We start from the raw sequence: 17,995 nt of genomic DNA on the forward strand, positions 1-17,995 counted from the left end.
TTTTTTTAACATATTTTATTGGCATTTGTTCTTAATGATCACATCAATGACATCTCGATAAAAATGCAGTGAACATGAACGAAAATGAGAACTTCGGGGTTCTTGACAGTTACGTTTTAACACCTGTCGCATAAGAAAAACAGTTCAGTTTCACAAACCTATATCCTCCTTCCCTCGTCTAAGATGTTATATAACCAACATTTTAAAGGGATTGGTATGTGGCAGCAGCCCGTATATGTGAGAACCCAAAACCATATGCAGCGTCAGGCAGAGTTTCGTACGATCAACCTAATGACTTCCCATGTCATTGTCTAGAGTCTCGTAAGGCCTGTCTATCTGAGCATGCGCTAATCTTGGTCAACAACCTGCCTTTAGGACAATGCATCCGGAAGCGGTTTTTCATATGGTGTCTTGACAACTCTCTTGACCCTATCCACGGTCAGGAGCAGGTGATTCTACCCTATCTGTTGCATTTAGCAAGGTCAGGCCTCAAGAACCTCTCCATCAGGGTTCACTTAGCGGCGATCACGGCCTATAGGAAGTCACCTTCTCGGACATCATTCTTCCTTATGCCTGTGGTTAAAGATTTCTTAGAGGGGCTTAAGAAAGTGTTTCCACCAGTGAGGTCCCCCTCTCCTCCCTGGGAGCTTAACATCGTACTTACTACACTGATGGGTGCTCCTTTCGAGCCTATACGCAAGGCTTCTTTGCAGCACTTGACCTGGAAAGCCGCCTTTTTAGTGGCAATTGCCTCTGCCCGTAGGGTTAGTGACATCCAGGCCCTGTGTTGTAAGGAACCGTACACAGTTTTTCACGCCAACAGGGTGGTACTGAGGACACGCCCAGGTTTTCTGCCTAAGGTAGTCTCAGACTTTCATATCAACCAGTCTATCACCCTACCTACCTTTTTTCCTCAACCTACCACTGCCCCAGAGAGGTCTTTACACTCTCTAGACCTCCGGAGGGTTCTGAAGTTTTACCTGGCTAAAATCCTTCCACTTAGGAAATCTGACCGGCTTTTTGTTAACTATGGAACCACTAATACCGGTCTGTCAGCCTCAAAAAGATCAATTTCTCGCTGGATTGTCTCCTGTATAGCTCTGTCTTATCAACTAGCTAACAAAGCTTTACAGGGTAGACATCATGTGCATTCTACAAGAGGGAAAGCTTCTACTACTGCTCTCCTTCGTAATGTCCCAATCTCTGAAATTTGCAAGGCGGCTACATGGCGGTCTGTGCATACCTTTACCCGCCATTTTTGCCTAGACTCAGATACACAGGCCGATGCCCAAGTGGGACAGGCCTCTTTGCATAAGTTGTATGTGAAATGTACAATTTTTCAATGTCTCTATGTATACTTTTTTGCTCGTCCGCAAGATTTTGGGTATGAGCTTGCTAATCTATTCATAGATTATAACTATTGATGAGTATCCCCTGGGTGAGAAGGAGTAGTTACTTACCTGTAATCCTAGTTCTCATCCAGGGGTATACTCATCAAAGTCATAAACTCCCGCCCACCTCCCCGGACGAACATGTTTATAAAGTTATGAGATGTTACTGTGGATCTACTCCGGTGTTATTCACCTCCAAAAAGAACTGACCCAACTGCCACCTGTGGTGCACCATGGGAGCAGGGGATCGCCTTCAGGTCTTAAAGGCACGGTACCCCTACTCTAATGCCTTAAAGGCAAGGTGTCAGTTTTCTTTGTTTCTTTATACTCAACTGCAGCCTACTGGCAAATGCCTGCAATTACAGGTTTTTCCTATGGCAATAAAGCATTGTTGTATGCAAATGTTTACTGCTCTCTCTCTCTTCCTTAGGGGTTGGGAGAGTACTATTGTGTGTATGCTAATTCATGTAATTTTGCGGCAGTTTTGCCAGTTGTGAAATGTGTTGGGCTGCAAATATATGTTTTCACATATATATATATACATATATATTTATATGTATTTTCTATATGCTCCGGGATCCCGCACATAGGTGGGGATTATTCATAGTTTATGACTTTGATGAGTATCCCCTGGATGAGAACTGCTCTGATGAAGGGGAGCGTCTGAGAGGGAGTCAGGTGTGACTGCAGCACACTGATAGTGAACCCCATTGAATGCAAGAGGTTTGCCTTAGTCTGGAGATGAGTGACGACTGCATGGGACAAGCCAGCCTTCAACAACCAGTAGTCGAGCTAGGGGAATAATGGAACCCCTGATCTCCGCAGATGAGCTGTGACCACCGCAATCACATTGGTGAATACCATTTGAGCACTGGTGAGGCCAAAGGGGAGCAGAGCAAACTGAAAGTGCTCCTGGCCCACTGTAAACCACAGGTAGCGACGATTGGCCGGCAGGACAGGAATGTGAAAATAGGCTTCCTGCAAGTCCAACGCTACCATTCAATATCTCAGGTCTAGGGCAGAGAGTACCTGAGCCAAAGTAAGCATCTCAAATTTCTCCTTCTTGAGGAAGTAGTTGAGGATAGGATGGAGACCTCCGTCCTTCTTTAGAACCAGGAAATAGCAGGAATAGCAACAGACAGCCAGCCTATTTCTGGGCTGGGTACCCTCTCCATAGCTCAATAGCTCTTTGGCAAAGAGAGCCTTCTCTTCGTTGCAGATTAGCAGATGATCCTCCATCAGCTGATTGTGAGTTGGAGGCATAGAGAGAGGGGTAGTCTCGAAGGGCAGGGAGTATCCCCTTCGGACTATCTGCAACACCCACCTGTCCTAGGTATTGTCGCACCAGTGGTGGAGGTGATGGCGTAGACTGCCACCCACTGGACACTTGTGACCCCGAAGGATCGGACTAGGAAGGTTTTGCGGTGGAAGAGGGGATGGCGGCTTGGCTTGACTTCTGGCTTCCCGATCCTCGAGGACTGGATGAACAGCAGACATGGCCCAGCAGAAGTTGCTGAACTTGCGGAACCCGCTGGCTGGAATAGGGTTGGTGCGCCCCTTCCATAGCCATGAACGGAGTCAAAGCAGACGCAGGATGGGGTGTAGCACTGAGGCCGAAGGATTTGGCTGTAGCCCGCAAATCCTTGAAGCGCTCAAACGCTGCATCAGCCGAAGAGATGTGAGTCATCAAAAGGCATGTCCATGAGGTTTGCCTGGACATCCCCCGAAAAGCCAGACGTCCTCAGCCAGGTGTGGCCACCGTCAAAGAAATCGCTCTACCCAGTGAGTCCGTTGTGTCCAAGCCACAGCGAATGGTGAACTTTCCTGCATCTCTCCCGTCAGATATTGCTTGAGGAGCAGGATCCAGACCTCCTCTGAGACCCTAGGCAGCACCTGCGCAACCATATCCCATAAAGACTGAGAGTAACGGCCCAAAAGGCATGCAGTTTTCCCCGACCGCAATGCAAGGCTGACGGAAGAGAACATTTTCTTCCCAAAGGTCTCCAACCATTTAGATTCACTGTTTGGAGGGGCGGAAGGGAACGCACTATAGGAAGTGGAAGCCTGGACCACCAAGCTCTGGGGGTTGGGCAGTGAGGAAAACTGGGTCGCCGGTGCTGGGCGATGGCGGCGGGCAATCGTATTCCCAGGAGCCCCAGTGCTGGGTTTGGATCAGGTATTCGAGCGTCCGTTAAGGCCTCATTAAAAGCCAGCCAGGGTTCCGATGAGGAGACACCAGGCTGCAGGACCTATGTCAAGACATTCGTTTTGACCGTCACTGTCGGAAGCTGAAGGACACCAGACTGGCTCCGTATCGTATGGAATGAGGATGAGGGAGGCACCACCGGCGGGTGCCAGAGACCTCGGCGTCAGAAGCAGTGCCGGGGTAGGTCGCTGTGGTGGCGAGACCGACGACGGTCCGGACCAGGGTCCACCAGGAGGCAGTTGCGCTGAGGCCGGAGCCAAAGGAATCTCCTTCACCTGGGCCTATTAAATACTGAAGGGTGTTGCTGTGCAACTGTTAATGGGGACGCAATTGCTCTCCACTCTTCTTGAAGTGTGATACTCCCAATGATACAGGCGATGGCAGATTGGTATGGACCTATATATGGCAATGGAAAGGGTGGTTTATGAGGCTCAAGGCTGTCCGACAAATTCAAGATTTGGGGCGGCTAGATGATAGACTGGGACGGATGACAAAAAAGAGTATCGGGACATTGTCACGCCTTCAGGCCCATAGGTCGAGAGGAACCTCCTGCTCTCTGCACAGTTCTCCCACTATATTCCACCACCATTTCCTCGCTTCTTTCCTTATCCAATCCACCTCCGTAAGTGTATGACGCAGATTCATAATTGCTTGTGTGTAATTACATTTTGGATAGGGAACTGTAGAGGACAAATACTATGTTATGGAAAAGAATATTTACAACTGTGTTACAGAAAAAAATGAAAATTATTTACAAAAATATTTTAAAAAGAAGGTAAGTTACATGATTGTCTCAGACCACCTCTTGCAAGACTGTTGCTAATTATGGCATACATAGTAACCTCAAAGTGCTCAACCTTTCCTTACCTGAGGAGTAAATGCAAAGATATTCCTCCGGATGTCATATAGTTTCGAGGTTCCAAGGACTCCCATATGTCTGTAAGGCCGCCCAGTTAGGTTCATTCTCTTGTTTCGCCCTGTGAGAGATGTTAGAAGTTAAAAAACAGTGAGGACACATTTTGCACGTTGAAACTATACAAGGAGGACACAGGCTGATTATTTATTTGGAGAAACAATCTAGGAAGTCAATCTGGTGCCTCAGTGTATTAAATAAAGATCTTTGTGTATTTCAAAATTCATAAGCTCATATCCCATTGGAGATCATTTGACCTTTCATTCTTTTGAAGCCTGTGAACACTGCTGTGATGCATGTCAATAATCACTTTTTATTTTCAGAGCTATAAGGTGTCATGGAGATGGGCTTTGCCCTTACACTGTGTTAATTTAGCATGAGCTTATTAGAAGTTTAAACGCCATTTTCCTTTCTGTTGCTTTTGCACACGGCACATATTATTATAAATGTTTAGAGTCTAGTGGAATATTTGGCTTCACACGAGAATAATATGTTTTCCTATTGTATCAGCTTTGCTTGGTAAGCTATGTCTGAACATTGAGTGCCGCGGCCTTCAAGGTTATTTCAACACAGTGGCTGTTGTTCGGTCTGATCAGCGCACGTCCTAGACATAACGCATATGCAGCTGTGGCCAACTCTGATTTTGGCGCGTTTAATAATGCACTGCGCAGAGCATGCAAACACCCTTGAAGAACATTCACATGCAGAGAGCTGGTGTAGAAGATGATGTGATACCTTTCTACTAGGACCAGAGGTATGGGGCCGTCCTTCTAAAACCCAAAGAGACCTTCTATAGATATGATATAATATACTAGCAAGGGAGGGTGAGACTGAGGTGCTATTTAGACATCTTCCCTTTCGCATTTTAACATGCTTTCACCCTTTGTATTTTATGGAATAGTAACTATGCTGATAACCTTGTTGCTTATAATATGTTTGCTTGTATTAGCTAAGATACTACGCCTGAGAACACGGCATTAGAAATAAATATTTCAAACATGCACGTGTCTTCATTTACTCCTCGTTTTGGACTGGTATGATAATATAACAAAAGAGCGTTTGTGTGTTCCACGTTACCTGAGGTATTTTAAGTTCATGTTTTGGGTTGCCTAATCATTGGGGGTATGGAAGAACCAATGAGACACTGATTGCTAGTCTGGTAGGGGATGTTGGCTACTAAGGTGAGTTTTGGCACACCATAATTCACTGAGGTTCCAAGTCTCTATGCACAGTTCTGTGTAGGAGCAGAATCCCTGCGACAAAGGTTGTAACATCATGGCACCAAGGGCCACTTGCAACAGGACATTATTGAAGATCAACATTTCAACATTCATTTTCTTGGACATTCTTCTTCAGAGGCATCAAATCAGCATGGTTTACTCTTAGTCACATGATAGTCCCGGCTCCGAATTATCACTACACTTGTGTGTAAACTCTTGCACTGGCTAGCACTCGTTAAATTTCAATGGCAACCTAGTCAAATTAGTAACCTTATCTCTTCATTTAAACTTGCAACAAGATTCATGTTTCTCTTTGACTATCACTCGGATGGCCATCACCACTTACAATCTCTCTAGTTAGCTCAGTTTATAAATCACATCTTCTGAATATTCTCTCAAGTTAGTAAAGCCAAAGAAACATCCATTCGTAGTTCCTTTCAATTTCATTGCGACAATACGAAGCTCCCAACATCCAAGGCTACTTTTTAAAACAATTTCTACATTTAACAATGCAGGTCTTATTATTAGCTATAAGATGGTGTATGAGCAAATATTCCTACTCTTGTGTGACTTACTATCTTCTTTAATTTATTCAGCTAACAAAAGACCAACTTTTCTCAATATGTAACATTTAATATACTGTAACACTGAATAAATGCTTCCTGTATCATAAGCGGTGTCATTTTTTAAATCAGCTACTTTCAACCCAGTAAAACGGAGTTGCAGACTTTACCACACAGGTTTCTTGTCAACCTCAAATTATTAAAATAATAAAATGGTAACGCACTGAAGATAATCGTCATGGTGAAAGGTGGCCACTTACAGGCATGGATGGGCCTGTAGTTGATTGCCCTGCTAGCATCTCCCGGACTAGTCATTTTTTCTGGCATCAAAAAGACCTCTGGGAAATGGAGCTGGTGCTCTACATCCAATAAATATGTGTTTGCACTTCACAGCCCGTACACAGCTGTCATGGGGTCTTCCTGTGGTGCTGGAGAGTGGGAAATGTACACCGGTACTTCTCTGAATCCAGTCTGTGTTTAGAGAACCTCTGATTTCAAGACTAAACTAACTTGAGGCCCTGGCATCTTGAAAGCACATTGGTTGTTAAGATGTTCAAAGGAACCGTGCATAGTTAGAAAAAGGGGACATTGCCTGTACCACACTGGATAGTGGTCTGATGACTTTACCAACTGAAGCACTGAGGACCTTCGGCTACGGGTATTCCCAGGAGTGGGGCCAGTGCTCACTGTGCTATAGGACTCAAGCTACAGCTACAGGGTACTGATCAGCTGCAACTAAGGCAAAACCAGTATGGGGTTGCTTATGGTCTCTTCTTGAGGGGGCCTCGCTTGGAGTTCAGACTGGACTGTTCCCATGAGCAGCAAGGTGAGTATTGATTTGTCTAGCATGGCGAAGTGGGGTAAAATGGACTTGAAGCGGCCCGAGCAATCGCCAGTCGCTGAGATTAATTTAAGCATTCAATTCATCATTTTGTTGTTGCAATTAATACCTTGGATTAACAACTAAAAAATATTTCAGTGCTTAAATTACTACTACTACAGCTCAGAGTGAGGGAAGAGGAAAACAAATAGCCAAAAAACACTACTGGTTTGGGGACAGTGGAGAAGCCAGAGTTTGCTTAGTAGAAATGTAAGACTGAACACACCCTTCATAAAGATGCATGTGAAAAAGATAAGAGAGCTTTCCACTAGTCTCTAGCGCTACTACTCCTTCTTTAGGCTCACGAGAAAACAATGAGAAATCACTCGGAGATCATTAGACTCATATTCTAAAATAGAAGTTGAGGGAGAAGATGGTTTTGTTTCTGAAAGGAAAATGATGCAGGGTATGAAGAACAAACACTCAGGAGTCTAACAATGGCAATGGAGAAAAAGTTACTTACATTAGTTCTTGCAGATGCCCTATCTACCGTTGAATTCCGCCGGTTCTCATGTCCACTTCCCTTGCTGTCTGTGATTGCTGCCTCATTTTGTTTTGATTTAGGATGGCTTTTCCTCTTGTGATTTGGTTTCTTTGCTTCCTGCTCCCTCCACTGATTTTTCTCCCTCCCACTGGCCCCGCACACCTCCCAGGAACTATTTAATAGCGGTCACAACGCTACCCCATTGAGCAGGTCCTTGTGTCTGCTCCCCTTACTGCCTCTGATTGCTGCCTCATTTTGTTTTGGGGTTGCTTTGCCTCTTGTGATTCAGTTCATTTGCTTCCTGCTCTCCCCACCACCTGCTCTCTTCCTGACAATTTTTCTCCCTCCCGCTGACCCCGCCCACCTCCCAGGACCTACTTAACGGAAGTCTTGCAGTGACACCATTGAGCAGGTCCTCATGTCTGTTCCCCTTGACGCCTCATGTTGCTTTGGGAATGCTGTGCCTCTTTTGAATGAGTTTATTTGCTTCGTGCTCCCCCACCACCCAGTTGTTTCCTGGTGATTTTTCTCCCTCCCACAAGCTTCGCCCACCCCCAAGTGCTACTTAATGGAGGTCACAGCGCAACCCCATTAAGCAGGTCCTCATGTCCGGCCACCTTGCTGTTTGTGATTGTTGCCTCATGTTCTGTGATTGAGTTTGTTTGCATCTTGCTCCTCCCGCTAGCTTCCCGCGGTCTGCTTCCCTTGATGCCTCTATAACGGCTGCCTCATTTTGTTTTGTTTTGGGATTGCTTTGCCTCTTATGATTCAGTTTATTTCCTTCCTGCTCTACCTGCCGCCCACTCGCTTTCTGCTGATTTTTTTCCCTCCCACCAGCTCCGCCTACTTCCCAGTACCCAGGTATTGGAGGTCACAGCGTGACCACGCAGTGAACGTGCAACTGGCACACCTAAGGGCCGCCCACCTGTGCCCGTCCATTCCTGGACAGTGCCCAACACCAGGAACCCAAGGTCCTCCATCCACCCACAGATACCCCACCACAGAGCTCAGAGCCTTGGACCCCAGACACCGCAACAACTGCAGCATTGCATAGGCACAATCAAAGGTAGGACCTTTCACCTGTCGGCGCTGCTTCTTCTCCTACATCACCGGAGCAACCAACAATGCCGGAGACACCACAAACACTACTGCATCCACCTTGCAGACCAAGGCCGCAGTATAACTCCAGTGCATCCTACTCAACACCCGATCGCTAGCCAAACACACAACAGAAATCTGGAACATGACCTCATGCCTCACTCCAAATGTCATTCTTCTCAAAGAGACATGGCTGAACCCTGCTGTGACGGAGCACAGACAGGGCGGCACCTGGGGGCCCCGGGGCATCACAGAGTTCTCGTTACCGGCCATCGGGATGCGGACCCAGGACCCGGAAGAAGATGCGGGAGTTCAGGAGGAGGAGAGAGGCAAAGGCAGCGTCGAGGAGGAGAGGGGCTAAGGCAGCGTCAAGGAGGAAGAGGCAGGGAAGACAAAGGTGACGACCATGGAGAAGGAAGAAGACACGAAAGCAGGCGGCCGGGAGGAAAAGACGCCAGCCCCTGGAATAAGACCAGCCGGGTGAGTGGAGGTCGACCTGTGGGAAGGCACTGAGGAAGAAGCGGCCGTGACCCCTTTACAGGGTCACGGTCGCAGGCAAGTTACCCGTACAGTCGAGGGTTTACTAAGGTGGTGTGTGTGGGGTGGTAACTGGGGCAGTGTTGGTTGTCTGCCTGACTAGGTGTCCTGTGGAGATAACAGGGCAGGGAGGGCAGAAGAGTTCTCTGGGAGGTACCGGCTGAAACGTTTGAGACCGGTCGGGAACAACACAAATGGACACAAAAAGGGAGAGAGAAGTGCATCTCTCCCCGCAAAGTCCCTTCCTCATGGGGTGGGTCCTCCTCACATCGGGTGTCCAGCGTTGCTTTTTACATGACAAGTGGTGTCAGAAGTGGGAGAGCCATACCATTTCCCGTCACATGGCAAAACCATGTCTCAAACCATTAGCTTGGACGACATGTTAAAGCAACTAGCTGAGGGACAGCGGCATCTCCAGCTAGTGGTGGAAGAACAAACGGCGAGGCCAAGAAAGATCAGGAGCATTTGCAGGAGGCTCTTCAGGCTCAAGCTGGCCTGATTGCACAGAATCAAGTGGTGCAGGACGCTGTTATCCAGTGCTTGACGGACACCATTGCCAGCAGCAAAGCCCACCCTAATGTGCCCAGCTCTGTCCCCCAGAAGTATCAACCCGGCGAAGACCCAGACATTTCTTTCACTAACTTTGAGCGCATTGCCGGCACCGTACAGTGGTATTTCAAACGCTGAGGGCAGTATATTGCTCCCCTTTTGTCGGACGAACTACAGACGGCCTATCAGGCAGCTAACCCAGCAGGAACAAACTTGGTTGTCACCAAGAGCATTATCGAAAGAAAATTTGGAAAAGAAAAGTGGCTGCCTCAAAACAACCCTAGAGACCTGTTCTATAGGCTGCAAGACCTGGCCACCCGATGGGTACACCCCCATACCTCCAGTATGGAGGGGGTGATGGACAAAATCCTTCTGGAGCAATCCTGGAAGGGCTGCCCAGCGCTACCCAGGCATGGGTAAAGCAATACCCCAATGTTACAGTCACCAATGCCATTGACATCGCCTGTGCCCACCAAAGAGCCCCAGATGGCCGGCCACTCATGGCCAGGCCACTTATGGCTGCAGCACCAAGATGGAGACTCCCCAACCTAGACCCCTTATTGAGCCCTGTTTTCTTCCCCGTTCCACTCCGAAGGAAGGGGGCCCAGGGCCCCAGTGCTTCTATAGTGCAGAGTGGGGTCATTTAGCAGGTACATGCCCGCAGAGGCATAATCCTACAGAACCTATGGAGGTGGGGTACACCAAAGGCAGTGTGCTTTTGGTTGGTGACAAGAGTAGGGCCTACCACCTAAGTCTGGTTGCGAACGGCACCCCCACCAATGCCCTTATTGACTCCAGATGTTATCATTCAGTGATCACACAGGAGAGCGTCTTAACCCATCAGTGGAAGGAAGGGGAGAGAGTGGCCATCACGTGTGTCCACTGAGACTAAAAGGTGTACCCTGTAGCCGAGGTAGTGTTCGGGGAGAAGGGTGAGGAGGAGAACATGAAAGTAAGGGTCATACCCAAGTTAGTGGAGGAAATGATTGTAGGAACTGACTATGTCAGCTTTCGCACACTCCTATCTCGGGCCATTAGGGAGAAGGAAGAACGTGACTGGCTGAAGGAAGCGGCCTTTTATGCAGACGAAGTATCAAGGGGTAGGTACAGGGAAAAGAAAACACGCAGCGCCAAGAGAAAACATATTCAGGTGGTGGTGTTAAACAGGCTGGCTAACAACCCTTCTACCTCCTCTGTTACAGACGGTGATATGGGGACGCGACGTAGCTTCAGAGCAGCTCAGACCGACTTTGGGAAACGACTGGTCCCGGACGGTACCCGAGGAGGACGACCAAATAGAACCCTGTTTCTACCTATCAAAGAGGTTGTTGTATAGACGGGTGAAGAAGGACACCGGAACAGTGAGACAGTTATTGGTTCCCTATTCCTTTAGGCAACAGGTCCTCCACTTAGCGCACAACCAGGCGGTGGGTCATTACGGACGGGAAAAGACTGAATAGTATCTCCTACGCCACTTCTGGCCGGGGGGCTTCTCAAACATCAGACGCTTTTGCGCTGCTTCTCCACTCTGTCAGCGAGTTAATCCCGCTCATGTACCCCGGGCGCCCCATTGTCCTCTCCCTATCATCGATCCTCCATTTTCCAGGGTTGGTATGGACCTTGTGGGGCCCTTGGTCACCTCCGCACAGGGGTATCAATACATACTGGTGTTGGTGGACTACACGACCAAGTACCCGAAGGCAATACCGCTTTCCAGTATGACAACCAGCAACGTGGCCCAGGCAATGCTCGGGTTTTTTAGCCGAGTGGGTTTTCCAAGGGAGCTGCTAACAGACCAGGGTATTCCCTTTATGTCCAAACTCATGACTCAGACCTGTCAACTATTGGGGGCATGACAAATACAGACCTCTGTATACCACTCTCAGACAGACGACTTGGTGGAGCGCTACAATCGCACCATCAAGAAATCCTGAAGAAGACCGTGTCCGTGTCTGGCAGGGACTGGGACAGATAACTACCCCTCACCCTTTTCGCCATCCATACCCACACCCAATCCTCAACCGGCTTTAGTCCGCTTGAGCTGGTGTTTGTTCGGAAACCACGCACCCTGTTGGACATGGATGCCGAACGGTGGGAGGACAAGGAGGATGAAGGGAAAGGACTGTTGGAGTATGCCACTCACCTTAAGAACAGACTGGCTACTCTGTGGGAGGAGGTACGAGAAAACCTACAGGCAGCTCAAGAGAAGCAGAAAAAGACATACGATTGTCAGTCAAAGCTGAGAATCTTTCAGGTGGGAGACAAGGTCCTTCTCCTGACAACAAACTACTGGCGAGATGGCAAGGCCCCTTTAGTATCACAGGCGCATGTCACCTATCGGGTGGCAGTTCCGCATACCGGGAGGGCTGGGCAAATCTACCACGTGAATCTTCTGAAGAAGTGGGAGGAAGACATGCCCCCGAGACAGCACCATCCACTGCCCTACTGAGAACAGACAGTCAGCCCTTGGCCGTCCCCGTTCCGCCCCACGAACAGAACCCTAGCATCGAAGAGGTCCCCATGGGGCAGCAGTTGAGTCAGACCTAAAGAGAGACACTCCTCACCCTGGTAGACATGTATAGAGACGTGTATTCCGCACAGCCAGGCAGGACACTCCTGATCCAACACCACTTAAGAACCAATGGGGCTAAACCCATTCGGTTACGCCCTTATTGCATCTCAGAAGCCAGACGAAGGGTGGTGGAGAAGGAAGTGGAAGAAATGCTATGTAACGGCATAATAGAGGAGTCCCACAGTCCCTGGTGTTCCCCAATAGTCCTGGTGCCGAAACCCAATGGCTCTGTACGGTTCTGTGTGGACTTCAGACAGTTAAACGCACTACCCCACTTTGACTCATACCCTATGCCTCGGGTGGATGAAATGATCGAACAACCGGGCACAGCCAGATACCTCACCACCCTGGACTTGACAATAGGATATTGGCAGATAGCCCTAACCCCGGAAGCACAGGAAAAGACAGCTTTTCCACCACATCGGGGCTGTATCAGTTCAAGGTCCTGCCTTTCAACCATCATGGAGCACCGGCCAGGTTCCAGTGCCTGATGGCCATGGTGTTACTGGCTCACAACGGATATGCAGCTGCATACCTGGATGACCTAGTTATACACAGTCACACATGGGAACAACATGTCATCCACCTAGGAGCAGTACTGGATAGCTTAAGGCAAACGGGACTCACTGCTAACCTTGCCAAATGTATGCCTGCTACTGACTCTGTTAGGTTCTTGGGCTACCACATAAGGGAGGGTCTTATACAGCCACAGGTGGATAAGGTGGGAGCCATTAGAACCCTTACCACGCCCACCACCAAAAAGGGGACATCTCTGCCATCTAAGAAAACTTCCAACCCCAACCCACTGCGGCCGACAGCATCAGCCTGCTCACACCTACGAACACAAACCCCGAACGCCTGATCACCCACTGGGACCCTCTCACAACTCAAGCCACAATCTCCATCATGAACTACGTGCACTCGGGTACACGGCTTCAACCTCGGAAGCAAGACAAATGGCGACAAGCTCAAGTATGTCCTGAGCACCTTCATTACCTCTGCATCCTTCCCTGAGGACTGGAAACACACTGAAGTGAAGCATCTCCTGAGGAAACCACCTGCCGACCCAGCAGAACCAAATAACTACCGGCCCATCTCCCTGCTCCCCTTCCCAGTGAAAGATCTCAAGAAGGAAATCAACCAAAAACTCACTAAAGGCCTGGAACGCAACAACCTCCTGGATCCCTCTCAACCAGGATTCCGAGGCAACCACAGCACAGACGCAGCCCTGATCGCAGCCACCAATGACATCAGGGACCTCCTGAACTATGGGAAAATGGCAGCCCTCATCTTCCTGGATATGTCAGCCACCTTCAACAAGGTCTACCATTGCATCTTGATCAATAGACTCCACCACATCGGAATCCAGCAAGAGGCCCTTAAATGGATTGCCTCATAACTTACTGGAATAACCCAGAGACCGAGTCTCCCACCGTTCACCTTGGAAGCCAAGAAGATCTAAGGCGCCCCCCAAGGATCGTCCCTTTGCCCCACTCTCTTCAAAACGTACATGACCCCCACCCTGGCCAGCACCATCATATCACATGGACACAACATCATCTCCTACGCAGACACCCTGCTCATCATTGCCTGAAGACCTCTCCACCACCCGAGCTAAATTCCCCAGATGTTTGATGAACTTCGTGGACTGGATGAAAGACGACTGTCTCAATCTCAACACAGACAAGACGGAAGTCCTAATGTTTGGGAGCAACACCTCTTCATGGAACGACACATGATGGCCTGCTGAACTTGCTGCATCCCCTGCTCCAACAGACCACGCCTGCAACCTTGGCATAATTTTGGACAGCAAGATTTCCATGAAGAAACAGGTAGACACAGTCTCACCTGCCTGTTTCCACACCCTAAACATGCTCCGCATGACCTCATCACCAGCAAGCTGTACTACCGGAATGCACTTTACATAGGAATACTAAAGAGACTACAGATAATAAAAAACTCAGCAGCCAGACTCCTCCCCAATCTCCACAGAAGTACCCACACCACAACCCACCTCAGGAAGCTACACTGGTTCCCGATCCAGAACAGAGGCCAGTTCAAGATGTAGACCCATGCATACAAAGCCCTGCACAACAATGGAACAGCCTGCATAAACAAACGCTTGACATTACACCAGCAGTCCAGACACCTGCCAAAGCAACAGCGAAGGGTGCTTCTTCTCAAACCTGGCGGCTAAAGCTTCGAACGACCTTCATCTGCACCTCACGACCACCCCATTGCTACAGCAATTCAGGAAAGGACTCAAGACCTGGCTGTTCGAATAAAAAGATTACCATGAAACAAGCAGCAACTCTACCGCCTTGAGAGCCTCCTGGGTGATTTGCCACGCTTTACAAGTCCTTGATTGATTGATTCCTCATCTTTTGATTATTGTCCAGAAATCAGACTGGATCTGGAAACATTTCTGCCTGCTGGTATGAGTCTCTGTGGCAACGTCATTCCCCTCTGAAATTGAAGAAGGAACCATATTTAGGCGCCACTCATGCGCACTGATGTCAGTTGGTTTCTAGGCTATCCATGTCCCCTCACATCGAGCCCATCAGCAAATTGGCTTTGACCAGTGTGCAGATATCTACACTTAGGATCTTTTTAGGAGGCAAAGATCCTAGTTCACAGAACGAGGAGGGTGGGAGGGTCGGTGAGGAATCTTCAGTTAGATAAAGTATCCAGCAGAAAGAGATTTAACAAATGTAAGTAACTTGTTCTAATAGATTCTTCAAACCGCAGATTCCTCACCTTTTGAACAGATACCAAAGCAGTACCTCTAAGTAGGTGGGTCTGTGGACTAGCTCTAAACCAAAAAGTAATGCAGGACAGAGTGGGCAAAATGCCCATTTCGACGGACCTGGCTGTCCAGAAAGCAGTGCTTCATGAACGCATAGAGCGGCACTCTTGTAGTAGCTAGAAAATATGCAGAACAGGCATTCTGAGTGCTAACACAGTGTAACAGCCATGGCTCCATTAGAATGAGCCCACAAACCTTCCAGGAGTTGCTTCTTGGCCAGTGTGTAGCAGATTTTAATGCAGAGCACGATCCATAAAGTGATGGTCCTCTTCCGCACTGCCTTGCCCTTCTTAGCTCAAGTAAATCCCACAAATAGTGGATCATACACATGATGTCCCTGGTACAATTGATGTAAAAGCTAAGAGCCCTTTTATGATCCAGTTAATGGAGTCTCTTTTCCTCCTCAGTGGAGTGAAGAACGCCAGTAAGGTAATGTTTTGCCCGACTGCCATCACTTTCGTTAGCACTGGAGAGGGCAAAAGGGAGCACAACAAACTGAAATTGCTCCTGCCCCATCTTGAACCGCAGAGAATTGTGTCTGTAGTACAGAAGTGTGGAAACTAGCATCCTGCAGTCCAATGCTACTGTCGTAGTATTTAATATAAAAAAAGTTTGTGCAAAAATTATTTATCATAATTGAAGTTTTTTTTATAATGCATAGATTTGTAACCGATAAACTAATAAAGTTGCACCTGAAATTAGTTACCTAGGTTACTTAGAACAGTAGATAATGAGATTAATAGTTATGCCGCATTTCCCTCTAAGAAGCCATTATTTCTAATATGGATGTAGTTTCTGATGCTCTGCTCAACCTGCTCCTGCTCATTCACCCTCCCAATCAGTGTCTCATTGCAAAGCCATTTCTCCCCTTGTCTCTGCAGAACAACAAGTGAATGACGTAAATGTGATAGTCATGTACAACTTTGTTAGAAAGCCTATATTATGACTGAAACTTCCAACATGTACACAAAGTATAATTTTCAAGGACCTCTGCTGGAAGTGTTAGTGTGGACGCGCAAAATGAGACATTGTTAGAGGGATGTTTAATTTTGTGTTAATCGTCAACGGAGGTTGGTTGCTGAGGGAGAAGATAAAGGTCTTCTCTTATCTTAAGAAATGGGTTAATGTTAATGTTTTAAGAACTTACGCGGTTATTTCTGATTTGCCAATGCAACCCTAACCATGATCATACTATGTTATATTTACAGATTCTATTTTTAGAAAGTGTTATTTGCGTATAAAAGTCTTAGACTTTAGCTGTTTAAATTTAGTTTCAGTTTAGGCTTAGCTCTATTTGGCTGTTTTCTTTTGGGGTTCCGAAGGATTTTACAGCTGCCATTTGGACTGCTAGTACTGGAGCATTCATTTTTCTATGTCCACTTGATTTAGATTCTTAATGGGATGTGTCTATACTCTTCATGAGACTTAAAATTGTTACTTAGATTCCCTTAAACAGGGATTATTAAAGTCTATGATTTTGTACTTATTTTGTAATTCTGTATTTTTGTGCCTTTATGGAATTGTATGCATATGTTCTATGTACCGCTTTCAAAAATTCCTGTGTAAAATAGACATGTTTTGCTCATTTTTGGCCTAGAACTCAATTATTTCCACTTCCAATATTTATTTCTGATTAACCTTGCTAAACTGTGTTGTTGTGGTTGGAGTGTGGTCTTTAACCGTTAGATCAATTAGAGATGCTAGAGTCGAATTACTTCGGTAAAATTATGGGGTGTTCAAATATTGGGGTTTAGATGAATATTGGGGTTTGACTTCAATAATACCATCTAGTCTCCTGGGTTGAGGGCAGGCAAGACCTGTGCCAGGGTGAGCATCCTGAAATTGTCCTTCTGTCAGAGGGAATTGAAAGGGCAAAGGACTAAAAAAACAAGTTACTTACCTTTGGTTATGTCTTATCTGGTAGAGACTATCTAGCTGCAGATTAGTTACCTTAGAAGATTCTGCAGGTATCAGACAGGATCCGTAAACTTGCCTGCATGCCTGTAGGTGGCGTTGCTCTGCTACACGTGGCATCATCCGCGCCAGATGTTATATGTGTGGTGCCTATATAGGCACCACCCCAGTGTGCAGATGTCAGTTTCTTTTGGCAACTTTCCACACCAGAACACAGAGCCACGATAAGCAATGACCACTGGTGTGCATGTCTAGGACTCTTTAATAGGGGTACTCTTATCGCTGGAATTCAGTCGCAGATCTGGAAGGATGGGAGGGTGGGTGGGGAATCTGCAGCTAGATAGAGTCTCTACCAGATACGGCATTACCAATTTTAAGTAACTTGTTCATCTGATAGAGACTTCTGGCGACAGATTCCTTACCTTAGAATATATACCCAAGCAATACATCCCTTGAAATGGGGCACCAAAAAGGATGCAAGCGTTCTGGAAAAGGGTCGTGCACCGCCAAACACATCATGCCCAATACAGCAGTCCAGGTGTCACAGTGCAAGACCAAGAAACACCATCGAAGGACCCTCATCCCCCAACTTCAGTTGCCATCGTCCTCGGGCAGGTCAGTGAGCAAGTAACATTGTAACGGGGCCCATATATCAGTAGGCCTAGAAGCAGGCGGCAATAGTTCGGAATAGGTATGCAATTGCTCCTGGCAGTACACCATATCACTCATCCAATCCTTAAATTTGGGCGCTCTTCCCCTCCCCCATACATTGTATAAATTCTTCGTGAAATTCATGTTCATTAACGCGCTGTTAACCGTCTCTACTAATCTAGCATTTGAAGCGTGTTCAATCCCCCTTAAA

The 17,995-nt window shown here is 47.4% G+C and overlaps 1 protein-coding gene across 4 annotated transcripts in view; it reads right to left on the minus strand.

Moving 5' to 3' along the window:
- Positions 1-17,995, minus strand: part of PHKA1 (phosphorylase kinase regulatory subunit alpha 1) — a 1,063,236-nt gene that overhangs the window by 479,256 nt on the left and 565,985 nt on the right. For all 4 annotated transcript variants that reach the window (XM_078663812.1, XM_078663811.1, XM_078663813.1 and 1 more), the window contains one exon: positions 4,465-4,574. In XM_078663812.1, coding sequence (XP_078519938.1) covers positions 4,465-4,574 — 110 coding nt within the window. The remainder of the gene's footprint in view (positions 1-4,464; positions 4,575-17,995) is intronic.

Source organism: Lissotriton helveticus, chromosome 10 (assembly GCF_964261635.1).
Source record: "Lissotriton helveticus chromosome 10, aLisHel1.1, whole genome shotgun sequence".
NCBI lineage: Eukaryota > Metazoa > Chordata > Amphibia > Caudata > Salamandridae > Lissotriton > Lissotriton helveticus.